Here is a 15,880-nt window from a genome sequence, read left to right on the forward strand (position 1 = left end):
CCAGCAGATGACTACTATTGATTTTGAGGTCAGTTGCTTAAAAGTCAAGGTCACAGTGACCCGGTACAGTTAAACGGTTTCCGGACGATAACTCAAGAACACTTGGGCCTAGGATCATGAAAATTGATAAGATTGTTGGCCATGACCAGCAGATGAACCCTGTTGATTTTGAGATCAGTACCTTTCAAGTCAAGGTCACAATGACCCGAAACAAGTAAAGGGTTTCTAGATGATAACTCAAGAACACTTGGATCTAGGCTTATGGAAGTTGATAGGAAGGTTGGCTATGACTAGCAGATGACCTGTATTGATTTTGAGGTCAGTAGGTCAAAGGTCAAGGTCACAGTGGCCCAGAACAGTTTAACGGTTTCCGGATAATAACTCAAGAACACTTTGGTCTAGGATCATGAAAATTAATAGAGATATTGGTCATGACCAGCAGATGAACCCTATTGATTTTGAGATCAGTACCTCTCAAGTCAAGGTCACAGTGACCCGGAATAAGTAAAGGGTTTCTAGATGATAACTCAAGAACACTTGGACCTAGGATTATGAAAGTTGATAGAGAGGTTATCCATGACCAGCAGATGGCTTCTATTGATTTTGAGGTCAGTAGGTCAAAGGTCAAGGACACAGCGGAACAATTAAACAGTTTCCGGACTATAACTTGAGAATGCTTTGGCCTAGGATCACGCAACTTAATAGGGATGTTGATCATGACCAGCAGATGACCTCTAGGTCAAAAGTCAAGTTAACAGTTACCAAATAATTTCTGTTCCTTGTTTAATTACTGAATGCATCAAGGAGGCATTTCGTGTTCTACGAGCTCTTGTTTTCTTAATTTCTGTAATCTATTAATTGAGCTGAAAATCTTTATCTATTTGATTTTATTTGATCTTTTTCCTATTAAGAATTAAAGCTTTCTAAAACAGAAATGACCGAAGACAGTGTATACCGATACATCACTATATATTTTCCTCTTTTTTGTCTCTGTATTCATTTACAAACTTACCTTTGTCGATGCAGTGGTCGTAAATTAGTCAGTATTTTACAACATTTCAGGTGGGTTGACATATATTTTGGTAAAGATTAATCTATATTTAGATTAATAGTTATTTCTATTTTTGGATTAGTTGTGTGATATATTGCATCATTAAAATGGAGGTAATACAATAATCAAATTATAAATGTATATGTAAGAATTAGAAAACAAGAAACCTATAAAAATATATAAGTTGAAGAGAACTTACATTTTAGTGTTTTGGGCAAAAGTCAAGGTCACAGGGGCCGGACCCTTGAAAACAGTTTCTGCCCAATAACTTGAAAATCACTTGTCCAAATACACCCTTCTAAAAAACTGTAATTTCGACAATATTCAGTGATGTTTTTAACAAAATAATAAATTTGTTCTTGTTATGAAAGGTGTAGAGTCCGTAGTCCATCTTAAAGATTTCAAAATGTTTTATATGCAATATATAAACCTTTTGTGTACAAACATTCAGTAAAATCTTGGTAAACTGTACCCAGTACAGGACTTTAAGACATTAAAGATGTTGCATTTTGTTTTTATCAAGAAATTAGAACTGGCCATTTGGTACAGTAAGGTGATTTATTGCGTTAATATTTACTGTTTCCCTCACACAGTTTGAGAGACGTCAAACCGATCGTTTCCGCTCAATAACTATTTAGGGCTGAACTTGACTATAGGTTGCTTAAAGTATGACCATGTTTGGGATTGCATTTTGATTCAGTGGAAACAAGATCAATGTCACTGTTATAAAAATAGAAAACAAAACAAGTTTTTGCTCCATAACGTCAGTTTGGATTGATGTATTTAAACCTGGGCTATAGTTAGCTTACAGATAGCTTACAGAAAAACAAGGTTTGAATTGTATGTAGGGTTAGTACAATCAAGTGTAAGGTCACCACAGCTTAATTATGATACTAAATTTGAAGATTCCACCTTGGAACAGTGGGCTGAACTGACGGGACGTGGTTCAATCCCGGACTGGGTCAGAGTTATGAGGTGACAATGAACCAAAACTCTACATGATCATATTTTTTTTTAATTATATTGGATCGTATTTGAAATCCTTCTCCAGGGCATAACTCGAATACTATGTAAGGTATTGACTTGATACTAAACCTACTTTCAACACAATTACTAATCGGTCAGTATTTATTGTATTACTATTTTGTTGATAATGCGTGTATTTACAAGGAATTTCACATACCGACATTTGAATAGGTGCTGCAGTGAATTCGACGCCCCAGAATTAGAAGGGCGTAAGTGGAAAATCATAGTTTTCGGCAAAATGAAAAAAACTGTCTATGACAGATACGCCCTTCTAATTCTAAGGGAGCAAGTGGACGTTTCTGGTACAACAATTAAGTGCAGATACGCCCTTCTGTTACTGGGATTCTGAAAAACTTTTCACTTACGCCCTTTTATTATTGGTGAATTTGGTCAACACAGCAGTTTGTGATAAAAAATTTTTTTTACAGACTTATGCCCCTTGATGTGTAGTTTAAAAAAATGTATGATTCATAAAAGGGCGTAACTAACACTTACGCCCTTCTTATTCTGGGGCGTCGAATTATTGATTTATTTTCGGCCGACTTACGACCAACGTAACCGCATAGGTCTTTTCACCAATATAGCGTATTTTGCATGTACTGGGCATGTGCACCACTATGCACGTGTTAATGAACACTTTTGGCATTACTGACGGAAGTCCTACCAGGAAAAACACATATCATCGTGAAATTGACACAAGAGCAACGCGTCCGGGATGTCGGGATTTTACAACAAAATTCAAAATCGGTCACTTCAGTGAATTGTACTTGGGTTAAATTCCACCAAATGAGCATGAGGGTAGGTTAAAAATGGAAATAATCATCAAAGTAACGGCTACAGTGAAATTATATCGAAATTCTTATGAAATTGCAAAAATAATTACACACGTGTCGTAAATGTGTCCCGGCTAGCAACGTTCCGACAGCTCATCGAGTTGCTCTTGTGTCAATTTCACTATAACATGTGTTTTTCTAGTAGGACTTTCGTCAGTAATGCCAACAGTTTAAACGAACACGTGCATGTTGGTGCACATGCCCTGCAAGTGCAAAATATGCAATATTGGTCAAAACACCTATGCGGTTAATTTGGCCGTGCGTCGGCTAAAAATAAATTAATAATTAACCGCAGTACCTATTCAAATGTTGTTATGTGAAATTTACATACATTATTAACAAAAAAGTAATATAATATAAACTGACCGATTAGGAATTTTATTGAGTGTATTCATAAAGATCACTGACAGGGAGTGGAGTGTTAAAGAACCACAACGCTTGCTGACCACATTTCTCCTTGACTGAAAAGCCCCTTATGTAATTTCGGGAAGCATACATTGGTGTTACCGATCGCCTTGTATATCGTGCCGTTTGTTACCTTACAAATAGTAGGGTATCACCTAAAGGCGAACATCGGCACTATTCCAGAAGGAAAATGCCTTTGTACATGTTTTACCCTTCCCGTAGCTATACTATGTGAACCATTGCACCCAACTGGAAAATATATCTCACTCAATACGAGCAGTTCGACTAATGGGTACTATGAATATTGAACAATCGATAATTTATCTTCCGTTACGCATCAGTCACATTTTATCAAAATTTCTTAACGCGGAGATATTCCGCGTATTGTATATTTTTGTTACCGTTAAAGCAAAAATGGATAAAGTTCCCAAGTCATTTTGTCCCACTGTTTAACAGTCAGGCATTTGGTATGATGGTATTAAATGCCTCCGCTACTATTTTCTATATAAAATTAACAGCTTATAACATATTTTTTATCAAGATTTCTAGCCTTTCACTTCCTGCGAGACTACCCTTGTCTTGAAGGTCTGTCTTTAGGCAATCAAAATATACCCTAAAAATATGGGGTTGACCATAATGCAGTGAAACCATGGTCACGTGACTGAGACACGTGATGAAAACGCTAATATTGCGTAGGTAGACATCAGGAAATACCTACTTTCACTTTCATTTTACAAGGCAGCTTCAAATCAACGTTTGAAGCATATAACGTAGCTTAAAATCATCTGCGAACATTCCTTTTTACAATCAAGCATCAATAAAGCTTATATCTGGCATGAAAATAGCTTTTACTAGGCGGGAAAATTGCACTATATATTGATATGGTCTACATTCGAGTGGACCACGGAGGCATATCCGGCTAGCTGCCCCCTTCATGCCTATAAGAAATACCAAAGTTTTCAAAATCGTTCTGTTGCAGTCATTTATTGTACGTAAGTCAATTGTCAAGAATTTTGCCAACTTTCAGTTTGAAAGAATGGCTACTGTCGGAATTATGCCCCATTCAGACAGACAGTCCACACCTGCAAAAAAACGTGTCAGGGGCATAGATAATGCCAATTTTTCATTAAATATAGTATCATACGGCCTTACTTTTCTTATTTCTAGAATTAGTTTGCAAGAAACAGCTAGAAGTACACGAAAAATAATCGATTTCTGTCATTCTTACCTAAAATGGTGTCGCTGATGCAAAACTGAGATGTGGGGAATCACCTTAAAAATCAGAATTTTGCCTACTATCCGAAAAATATCTCAAATTTGCCCAAAATATGCAAATGATATGCCACGTTTGTCTTAAAATGGTGCTTATTGCTCAATTCTGATCAGAAAGTACCAGTTTTACATCGGTTGAAGCAATTTTCACGAAGTGCGAATTTTTCATTTTAGGTATGATGGTATTAAATGTCTCCGCTACTATTTTCTATATAAAATTAACAACTTATAAGTTATATTTTTATCAAGATTTCTAGCCTTTCACTTCCTGTGAGACTACCCTTGTCTTGAAGGTCTGTCTTTAGGCAATCAAAATATACCCAAAAAATATGGGGTTGACCATAATGCAGTGAAACCATGGTCACGTGACTGAGACACGTGATGAAAACGCTAATATTGCGTAGGTAGACATCAGGAAATACCTACTTTCACTTTCATTTTACAAGGCAGCTTCAAATCAACGTTTGAAGCATATAACGTAGCTTAAAATCATCTGCGAACATTCCTTTTTACAATCAAGCATCAATAATGCTTATATCTGGCATGAAAATAGCCTTTACTAGGCGGGAAAATTGCACTATATATTGATATGGTCTACATTCGAGTGGACCACGGAGGCATATCCGGCTAATTGCCCCCTTCATGCCATTTGCTCATCTATGCATACACTTTTTAGACTTCGTTTTGAAGAATCTGTGTTCTTCCAAACGTGGTTATACCTACTGAATCATTGACTTTGTTGTACCTTTAATTATTGTTTATTTGTATTTACCAGATGTAAATGAGTGAACGGATAAATGCAGAAAAATGAGTGTTCATGTAATCAACATGCCGATACTTTCATCAAAACTGCACGACCTTGAATTTAAACCTCTGGTGGTCGATATTGCCGACGGGGACGATCCGAATCAAGGTAAGTCAGTCAGTCAGTACTTTAATAACTCATAAGGTGATATATTGTATTCATATATAATGCTAATTGCACTATTTTCTTGGTGCACAAAATTGAGAAAAAGCAGAAAAGCCTTGATCGCATTAGTGTTAATACTGGTAAAGAAGCGAATGTATCACAGAAGTGACGCACCGGGATATGCATATCAGATATATACGCGAGACGGAATTTTGATTTACTATGAAAACAAGACTCAGACTCCAAACATTTTAGTACGGTGGCCAATAAGGTCTACCATGCACCCCCACCCCCCACCCCGACTTTTTTCATGGGTACCAAATTGTTCGGCAGGACTAACTCTTTCAAAATAAAAACTGTTCCCATGAAAAAACTCTTTTGAACTATATATGTTTTCACTGTTTCCGTGGCAACCGTTCATTTTTGGAAAGGACAACCATATAGATGATAATCAGTCATATCTTGGTCAGTTTTGGTGATAAATCAATAAAAATGGTGTCAAAATGGAGCTAAGGCATTGGCCTTTAAATAGCAGCATTTTATGTTAATAAACTAATTTGCATATTCATGAATATTAATGAGATTTTTTTACAAAATGACAAAATTTTGTTAAAAAATCATATTTTCTAAGTTTCAAATCAGTTTAACTGTACCAAACAGCTTTGATCTGGCCTCGGTGTTTTTGATATATTATTTTGTTACTCTTATGGTATTTGTTTTTAATCAAAACTGGATGTGCTTAGCTAATTTGCATAAAATGAACCAGTGTCACAAACAACGAATAAAATTCTGAGATCACTAAAACTGAATAAAATGATATAATTAATTGTTATCAACGAAATTACAATTTTATGTGGTCTATAATGTTTGTAGACTTAGAGTTAACAATTTATTGAAGGAAGAATAAAAATGTAACATACATTACACATGTTACGTTACCATTTCAACAACCTTGTTGTATCGCATCAATTATTTAGAAAATATTCCAGAAACATAATTAATATTACTTATTTTGTACTATAATAATACAATGTGCTTCCTTACTTGTCAGACAGTGTGATTTGTTTTCGTAACACACTTACCACTACCACTGCTTTTTAGAAAGAAATTTTAAGAAGAAATTGAAGCCCAAGTTGTCACATACTGATTTATCTAAACTGTTAGCGGTAAGTTTTAAGAAGGGTTTCTTTTGTTATTTCAGAAATTGCCTAAAATATATATTGCACCATCCGTGTAACTATAATTATAGATGGAATTTCAATAAAACATACAATAATATCCGTCTGTGCGTTCATAATATTATGATCATACAGCAGATATGTGCAGTCTTCCTGTGAGTAAAAATCAAGTTTTATAAAAGGTAATTTTTTGAATTTTTGAAATAGTAGCATTATAAGAACATATACAAAACCAGCCCTAGCTCGATAGGACGAATCATAGCGTCTTGAGTCAGATATCTGGATGACTTCCATGACGATTCAATAAAGATATCATGTCTGACGGAGAACTTGGCACTTGCCTGTCGAGAACTGAGTAGTTCCGGTACAAAATTCAGGGACACTTGTTAGGTTAACTGCTCAACATTACATGACTGAATTTCTTTTGCAAAGCTGTGCTAAACCAAAACTAACAATTTGCTGAAACAAAAGAAAATATTCAGGTATTTAAGTAAAAACTAAAAGCTTAAAGTTTAGATTTAAAACTTTTACCAGGTTGTCAAAACTGTTTTAGTGATACCAAAGCAAGACAAGAAATATATAAAACTTTATAGATATAAAAAAGAAGACTATTTTAGTCATTTTGAAACATTTACTAGAATGACAGAATGTACATACTTTTTGTGATATTTTAAATTGTACAGACAAGGACTAAATTGTATTATGTGGTGGAATATTCAGGGATATACCGGAACATTAAGAGAAACACTACTAAGAGAAACTTATATAATGCATCAATCTTAACAAATAAAGTTTGATTATCACTTAAGTTACGCACCAAAGGTTATGACAAAGTCATGACCTGTCTTTATCAAAAGTTCAAACTGTAGCAAGAAACTGGAGAGCATGATACGTATTGCTTCAGAATCAAAGTGTAATCAAATGTTATTCATAAAAAATAAAGTGATTTTTGAGAGCCTATGATCTTCTTTTGTCATTTGCTTTCTATTTTATAAATAATATGTTATAAAGCAACATATTATTCATGACAGCTAACCAACAAGAGAGCAAATATGCTATATTAGGTAACAATAAAGTGAAAATATCGTAAGTCACATCTTAATCAAGACGTGCAGAATGTGATTCTTGTAACACTGCTGCCTCAAATTTTGTGCAATTCATATTTTTTAGACATTTCATCTGATTTTAGACCCAGATTTTAACCAGTGCATACACTATTACAATAACAGAACACTGTTTAAACTAGTGCTAGGGTGTGAGGGCAATTTCACATTTCACTACATCTAACGAACAGACACAATCAAATCAAGTCACCTATCATTTTGCTAGGTTGTATTGTTATGCTTCCAAAGGATCATCTTAAAAAATATTTGCTATCACAAAAAATCTCTAAGTGCCATATGATGGTTGTAAAAAAAAGTCTCCTCGTACTCGGTTTCAGTGTTGTTAGATTTTCTTACTTAGATTTTATTTACTAAAATAGAATTCCTCTTAAGCCAGTGCTAGGGGGTGTAAGGTGTGTTTCACACTTCATTACCTCTCATAAACAGACTTGATCCAACTGAGTCTGCTATTTATTCGCTTGGTTGCGTTCTTTGCTTCTAAAGGATCTTCGTAAAGTCTATCGTAAAATGTTTTCAGCAACTCTGAAGTGTCGTTCAGAAGGCACTCAGTATCTTCCTAGAAGTTTTGAATAGCATTATGTAATTGTTTTCTTAACAAATTTGGTTTTCAAACACTTAAACACATAATATTGTTCACATTCTTGACAGCTTTTTTTTGCAATTTCATAAGTTTAAATCTAAAGACTACCAAAAGTACCTGAATATTTAATTTTGTGTTTTTAGTTTTTGGTCAGTGCTTCTTTTCAACAGTGAATATTGAATTAATAAGCCCATAAATATCTCAGTACAATGCACGTTTTTCTGAAACTCAAAAACAAAATGCTTTATTTCTCATGTAAATAACTGCATAGATACACTTCACAATCACACAAAACAAGATAAATATTCCATTAAAACATTTTCAATGAAAGGCAGCCCCAAATTGTAACCCTATTATCAGTGTATGGATGCTTGCATAGTTAGTATACATAATTAATATATATAGAATATACACATCAATGTACATAAAAATACATAATCAATGTAAAATGTAATTATTGACAACAATATTGAAACCATCAAATAAAGGAACAACAGAATTAAGAAACTGATTTTAGAATAATCAAACTGATAGATGCATTAATTCAAAATGAAAAAGGAACATTTAATGTGTAATGAATGTTTCAGATGATTTCTTGATTGACAAAAGTAAAGAAACATGTTAGAATTAATACTTTAAAGTTTTAACAAATCAGTGATATCATAATACTGATAACAATGATTCAGATTTCTTCCTACATATTTCTTAATACAGCAAAATACAGTGGTAACGTATCTTAAAGCGCCGTTATGGAAAAAATCTCATTGCTTATGAAGTATGGAACAAAACTGTTTTGTAAGAGTATTCACTAACTTGATAACTAAATATTCCTCTACTATTATCTGAGAAAATAACGATACAATAAAACAAGATTACTGGAATGGTAACGTAACATGTGTAAAGTAAGTTACAAACAGATTCCTTCTTCAAATAAGTATGTACACTGTATTTTCATATGATACAGCACAAATAACACAAGTTTATTGATCACAGCTTATTTCATCATGTTGTTCAGTTTTAGTTATATCTTGTTTCCAGAGATGTCTGTTTTAGCATAGATTAATTTTATGCAAATTAGCTAAAATACCTAATGTAGAAAAAATTAAATACCTTCAGAGTAACAAAATACTATTCTAGAAAACACCGAGAGACATTAAGACCGGATCTGATCTATATTTTCTAAATAATTGATGTAATAAAACAAGGTTATTGAAATTGTAACGTAACATGTGTAAAGTATGTTACATACTAATTCCTCCAGCAAAAAGGTGTTTAAACTAAATTTCCAAACAATATAGCTCACATAATTATTATTTTATTGATAACAATTAATTATATCATTTTATTAAATTTTACTGGTATCTTGTTTCCTGAGACGTTGGTTTTGGTAGTGGTTAATTTTATGCAAATTAGCTAAACATACTTATTCTGTAGTAAAAAAATTAACATCAGTGTTACAAAATACTATTTAAGAAAACACTGAGAGACTTTCAGAACAGATCAAAACTGTTTGGTGCATTTAAATTGATTTAAAACTTAAATATTATTTTCTGATAAAATTTTGTCATTTTGTAACATTCTCATTAATATTCATGAATATGCAAATTAGTTAATTAACATAAAAATGCTGTTATTTTAAGGCCAATGTTTTAGCTCCATTATGATACCATTTGTATTGATTTATCACCAAAACTGAACAAGATATGACTGATTATCATCTATAGGGTTGACCTTTCCAAAAATGAACGGTTGCCTTGGAAACAGTGACATTATATAATAGTTCAAGAGTTTTTTTCATGGGAACAATTTTTTGTTTTGAAAGAGTTGGTCCTGCTGAACAATTTGGTACAAATGAAAAAAAGTCTAATGGGGTGGAGGGTGGGGGTGCATGGTAGACCTTATTGGCCCCTCCTATTTCCACAAAAAAAAACCAAAAAAAAAACAGGAAGTGAATGTCTCTCATTACAAATATCACACTGGTGACGAAAAATAATCTTACATAAAAGGCGATTGGCGAATTAAAATTTAACTATTTCCTCTGTTATCATTAATGAACTCAAAATGTTCAATGGCGTGGAAAGTTACTGATGAAGAAAACGTGTTCAAACAAAGTGGCTTCCATTTCGGGCGTTCATTTTACACCAAGAACCAAGCGTGCCCCATGAAATATTGCAAAATAAATTGTTTACATTGAACAAACAATTTAATTGCGACTCTTAAATAGGATTCTGTTGCAATATTTACACCATTGAACGTATCAATTTATAACTTTGCGCTTGTATCTGGTTGTGCAAATCATTTTATGTAATAAAATGTATTAAGGTACATTCTATCATCAAAATATTGACATTTTAGTGCTTGTCTTTACAATCTTGTTGCAAAGGTTTACTAAAGCTATGCACTTTGTAGCGTGTCTGTTTTTTGGAAAAATATCTGTGAGGTATTATTGTCACTTTTCGCCGAGGTCGGTTAGGATTTTTGTTTAAGTCCAATTGGTTTTTCTTCCTTTTTGTTTCAGTTCTCTTTTCTTTTATACAATAGATTTGACGGTCGGCATTAAATCTCCCGCACTGAGCGTACGCACGCATTGAATGTTCTCTGTTAAACCTATGTTAAACCTAAACTCAGTACGTGCGTACAGCCAATAGTGGCGATTCAATACACGTACTGTGCCATATGGAAATCTTTGAAAATCTTCTGTGAAACCGCTAGTTTGATTTCAAATTAATTTGACAGCAGTAGTCCTTGGGTGGCTCTGTACCAAATGTTTTTAAGACATGTTGATTTGTAAAAAAAATATGGCTGTCTAGAGTGGGGCAAGTTTTCTCTATATATATCTATATACAAATTTTAAAAATCTTCTCCTCAGAAGCTGATGAACCAAATTTAAAATTATTTCACACACATTTTTCTTGGGTAACCCTACATCAAATTCCTTCAAAGTGATGCTCAGATTATTATTTTAGCTCCCCTGTTTAGGATCGTCTGTCCACAGTTTTTCTAAAGAACATCTCCTAAACCACCAAGCCAATTTCTATAAAATTTCTTAAGAACGTTTCTTGGGTTATTCCCTTTCTATCTCTTCAAATCTAGGCCATTCCTTGGAAATCTGGTTGCCATGGCAAAAATCTTCTGCTCCGAAACCTCTGGCCCGATTTCATAACAACTGGATAGCATTGCATCTTAATTGACTCTCTACCCTACCAAATTCCTTCAAATAATTTTTTTTTCGTTAAATAATGGCCGTCATGGGGCGAGGCTTTATTTTCCTGAATGGTTATTCAGAAAACTTCTCCATTGAAACTGCTGGCTCGATTTCAAAATAATTTCACAGCAGTGTTCCTTAAGTGACTCTTTACAAAAGTTCGAGTAATTCTCTTTCGTCGAAAAGTAAGGCTCTCAGGGTGCAGGGCTAGTTTTCTTTATGGCTATACGAAACTTCGAAAATCATCTCTTGTGAAACTTCTGGCTTGATTTGAAAATAATTTCACTGAAATGCATATGATTCTTAGAATATCCTCTTCTAAATTCCATCAAAAACTTTGTTTCATTACAAAACATGGCTTCCAGGTGGCGGGGCTAGCTTTCTCTACATGGCTTAATAGAAAACTTTGGAACTCTTCTCCATTCAACCTGCTGGTTCGATTTCAAATATATTTGAGAAGTATACCTTAGGTGACGCTTTACCAAATTCCTTCAAGCCTTGTTGATTTGTTTAAACACGTGGCTTCCTAGGGTGGGATTAGGCTTTTCTAAAATGGCTAAAATGAAATCTTTAAAGTCCTTCTCCTCTGAAGCTGCTGACCCTCTACCCCCATCCCCACCCTAACACCCCTAAACACATTTTACCCACCCAAATTTATTTAGTGGAAACTTTAAAAATCTTCTTGTCAGAAAATACTGACCCTATTTCAAAATACTTTCACTGATATTTTCCTTTATTTACCAGAACTGTTCGAGCAAGCTGAGTAACTCAGATGAGCGATCAAGGGCCATCATGACCCACTTGCGGTATTAACGGTCGATTTCGCAAGACGTTAAAGAATACATTTATAATCTTTATTTTCATTCGTCATAAAATAATGTCTATAAATACTTACACTGTGTAAATCGAGATCTCTTACCAAAAGATAGCATTCCTATCGAAAACACGTAAAGAATCTACCACGTTAAACTGGTACATCATTCCATTTACTGACCTAAGTCTAAACATGTCTGAAGATTTACGTTTCTAATATTTTGTTTCTTATGTTTGACTCAATTGTTATAAATAAACAAACATGTCTTTTAAAAACAGAAAAAAGTCATAAGAATGCACTCATTTTATTATCCCCCGCTGAAGGCGGAGGGATATAGTTTTGACATTGTCCATCCGTCCGTTCTTCCGTCCATCTTTCCGTCCGTCCGCCCGGAGCCATATCTAGGAAGTGGTTTGGAATATTGAAATATACATATTCACCAAACTTCATATACATATTCACCATTATAGGGAAGTTTCAGTCAGATTGTTGAAGTCACACCAGAGTTATAGCCCTTAGTAGTTTCTAGTGTTAACTACAATGTATATAGGGTACTTTCTGCTTCATAACTTGTGACATATTTGACTTAGAACTATGAAACTTAAGCTGAATTTAGATCACCATAATGTTGTAGTGCAAACACAATTTCGTCAAGATTTCTTTAGAAATTTCAGAGTTATTGTCCTTTACTTGTTTAAAAATCCACATATTTGTTCGTAGAATTTCATTAAACATTTCATTTTTTCCGTGAACATTAATTATCAACATGTGAAGTTGTGTCACCCCCTCTATTAAGGACATCTGTAGTCTGTTATTTTAAGTTCAAATGCAATGAAATTATTTGCTTCTAAGTATCATCCTTAACTTTTTTCCCGGATATATTTCTTTGCCATTCCTCACCACAAACCCATTCGGTGGGGGAATATCGATTCATCGAATTTACTTGTCCTCTTTTATGGCCAATAAACATGTTACAGTTTGGACAAACCGTGATTAATCTCGATTTTATGCCTGAATGAAAATTGAGTTGAATGAACTCACTTTTAACGTAAGCAAATATCAGCAACATCCTTCAAATAATTACATGCGATCAGTGAAATGAAAGTGAAGTAGCTTTGCAGTGACTGTACTATGATTACACTTCTTATCAAATAAATGTTTTCTGGGCATAATACCGTGCAGGAAAATAAAAGGAACAGTATAAACTAATTATTTTACACTACCTCCCTAAGTCATAAACTCAGATATTGAAGATAAACAGAAACGGTGGCCTATTGTTGGGACATGTCTACAAAGCGTCTTATCTCCAGCCTTAAGGCTATACAAACCACCCGTGGTGAGAACAATGTATACCAGACAAGATAGAAAGTTTTGGTTATTTTTTTCACACGCAAAATAAAAGTCATTCTAAATTCAAAATGGCGGAAATACATAAACAAAATGGCACCACTATCAGGTTACCTTAGCCTTATCGTAGATGTTCTGCTTTTATGTATTCCAGTTGTAAAACCCGACATAGAAGACGATCAGAAGCGATGGCTTGTTATTGGAATATGTCTACACAGCATCATATCTCCCGCCTTAAGACAGTACATTCCTCCCGTTGTGAGCAAATTGTACAGCACTTTGAAACGCACAGACCAGGTCGACAAACAGACATACGCCAACTATTTAATACGATATAAACCTACAAACAAAGAGCTAAACTACGAGGCAATTAACAACAACAGTGCTATACCAAAGGTGAAAGGGAAGAAAGATGTACAGAAATACAACTACAATGTAACTAGCGATGCGGACCTAACGAAGCTGTTCATGATAACCAGTATGGCCCACTATACCGGGTTTGATGATACGTGTGACTCGTCAGCTCTCCTAGGGATTGTCATCAACATAGATACGTTTCCACCGATAGTAAAGTCAGTTGCAGAGAAGGTAAATGTATTTGTCATATACCTATATAAATTCTACCAAAAATACAGCTTGCATTTCTCAAGGAAATACGAACAGGCTGAAAAAATCCCGTATTGTACTTTAGTATGCATGAGCTGACATAATCATATAAATAGCGCGTACAAAAACATCACTCATTTCATTTTAACAACAACACACTTTTAAGATTTCGTTTTATTAGAAATAAACAAACAAAAAGATGGAGACGGACACGTTTTCGTTAACGTAACAGAACAAATTTACAGAAATGAACTTCTGTATTGAACTTCCTGTCTAGACGATGCACTCTTAATGTGCATTATTCAAACACATGCAGTGGTACATTTGTATTGTTTATTTAATTTAGAAAAATCACATTGTACATTTATCTTGTACATTCTAGCGTACACGTGTAGTTGAAACGACGATTGACATACATTTCCATATCAGCCAGTGAGAATATATTTTTCGTCTAGACCGGATGTTACTAAATTGACCAAGATAATATGCCAATATAAACATTCTGACTGAGTTCTGTTTACGTTTGATAATAAATGCTTAAGTTATTAAGTTGTCTATGACATTTTTCGAAAATTTAAGTACTTCAGGGGCAATAACTCAAGAGGGACTGTGATTGTCCGGCTGGCTAGTTATCGAACTTGTTTGAGATATTATGCCGATAGATAATGTAGCCAAGTTTGATGAACACTGGCTATGCCGTATCCTAGTTACACACTGACAAATTTCGCAACTTTAAATAATTCAAGAATCATAAATCATGAGTGACTCTAAGTATTCGGCTGATGATATAACTTATCCAGGATAGTATGCTATTAATGTTGTAACTATGTTTGGTAAACATTGGGTAATGACTTCTAAAGTTAGAGATCGGATACTATCAGTTTTTACAATTTTGAGTAATTCAAGATTTATCGAACCGAGACATTACGCCTATAAACATTGTGACCAAGTTTGATGAACACTGGATAAGAACTGCCCAAGTTAGACAGCAGACACCGTCCATTTTCACAATTTTTAGTAATTCAGTAACGATAATTCGGTAACTTCGTTCAACGGGCGTATTAAGATATAGCTGGTGCCATCCCTAACATGAAACTAGCCATGTAACAATTGGTCTGGCTGCTTAACTGAAAATCGTTATCCAGAACCAAATACCGTGTATTAGATATTAGATATTTCATTTTATTCGCATAAGGTGCGGACTGATATTCGGAATGACTGGGCTCATTGTAACTTTTCTGAGTGGGATTCCATGAAGTACCAGACATCGTTCCAGTTGATGCACCAATTTATTAGGAATTTGCAACTTCCTGTCCAGGATGAAGCATATGCACTCGGACAGTTGACTCATTGGCAAACAAATGGTAGGTATTTTCGTCATAAATTTTAATTTTATGAAATTCTGAATAAATATTTCTTAAAATTTTATAAGTCCCCTACTGGTTAAAAACCAGTTTCGGGGACTATAGGAATGCGCTTTACCGTCCGTCATTCCGTCCGTCCTCGATTTCGTTTCCGGTCCATAACTC

The 15,880-nt window shown here is 34.3% G+C and overlaps 1 protein-coding gene across 1 annotated transcript in view; it reads left to right on the top strand.

Annotated features, from left to right (window-relative positions):
* The window catches only part of LOC128559416 (uncharacterized), a 37,849-nt gene that overhangs the window by 2,334 nt on the left and 19,635 nt on the right, over positions 1-15,880 (top strand). Inside the window, exons 2-4 of the mRNA XM_053550902.1 lie at positions 5,363-5,500; positions 13,900-14,333; positions 15,547-15,715. Coding sequence (XP_053406877.1) covers positions 5,395-5,500; positions 13,900-14,333; positions 15,547-15,715 — 709 coding nt within the window. The 5' untranslated portion in view covers positions 5,363-5,394. The remainder of the gene's footprint in view (positions 1-5,362; positions 5,501-13,899; positions 14,334-15,546; positions 15,716-15,880) is intronic.

This window comes from Mercenaria mercenaria, chromosome 9 (assembly GCF_021730395.1).
Source record: "Mercenaria mercenaria strain notata chromosome 9, MADL_Memer_1, whole genome shotgun sequence".
In the NCBI taxonomy this organism is placed as follows: Eukaryota; Metazoa; Mollusca; class Bivalvia; order Venerida; family Veneridae; genus Mercenaria; species Mercenaria mercenaria.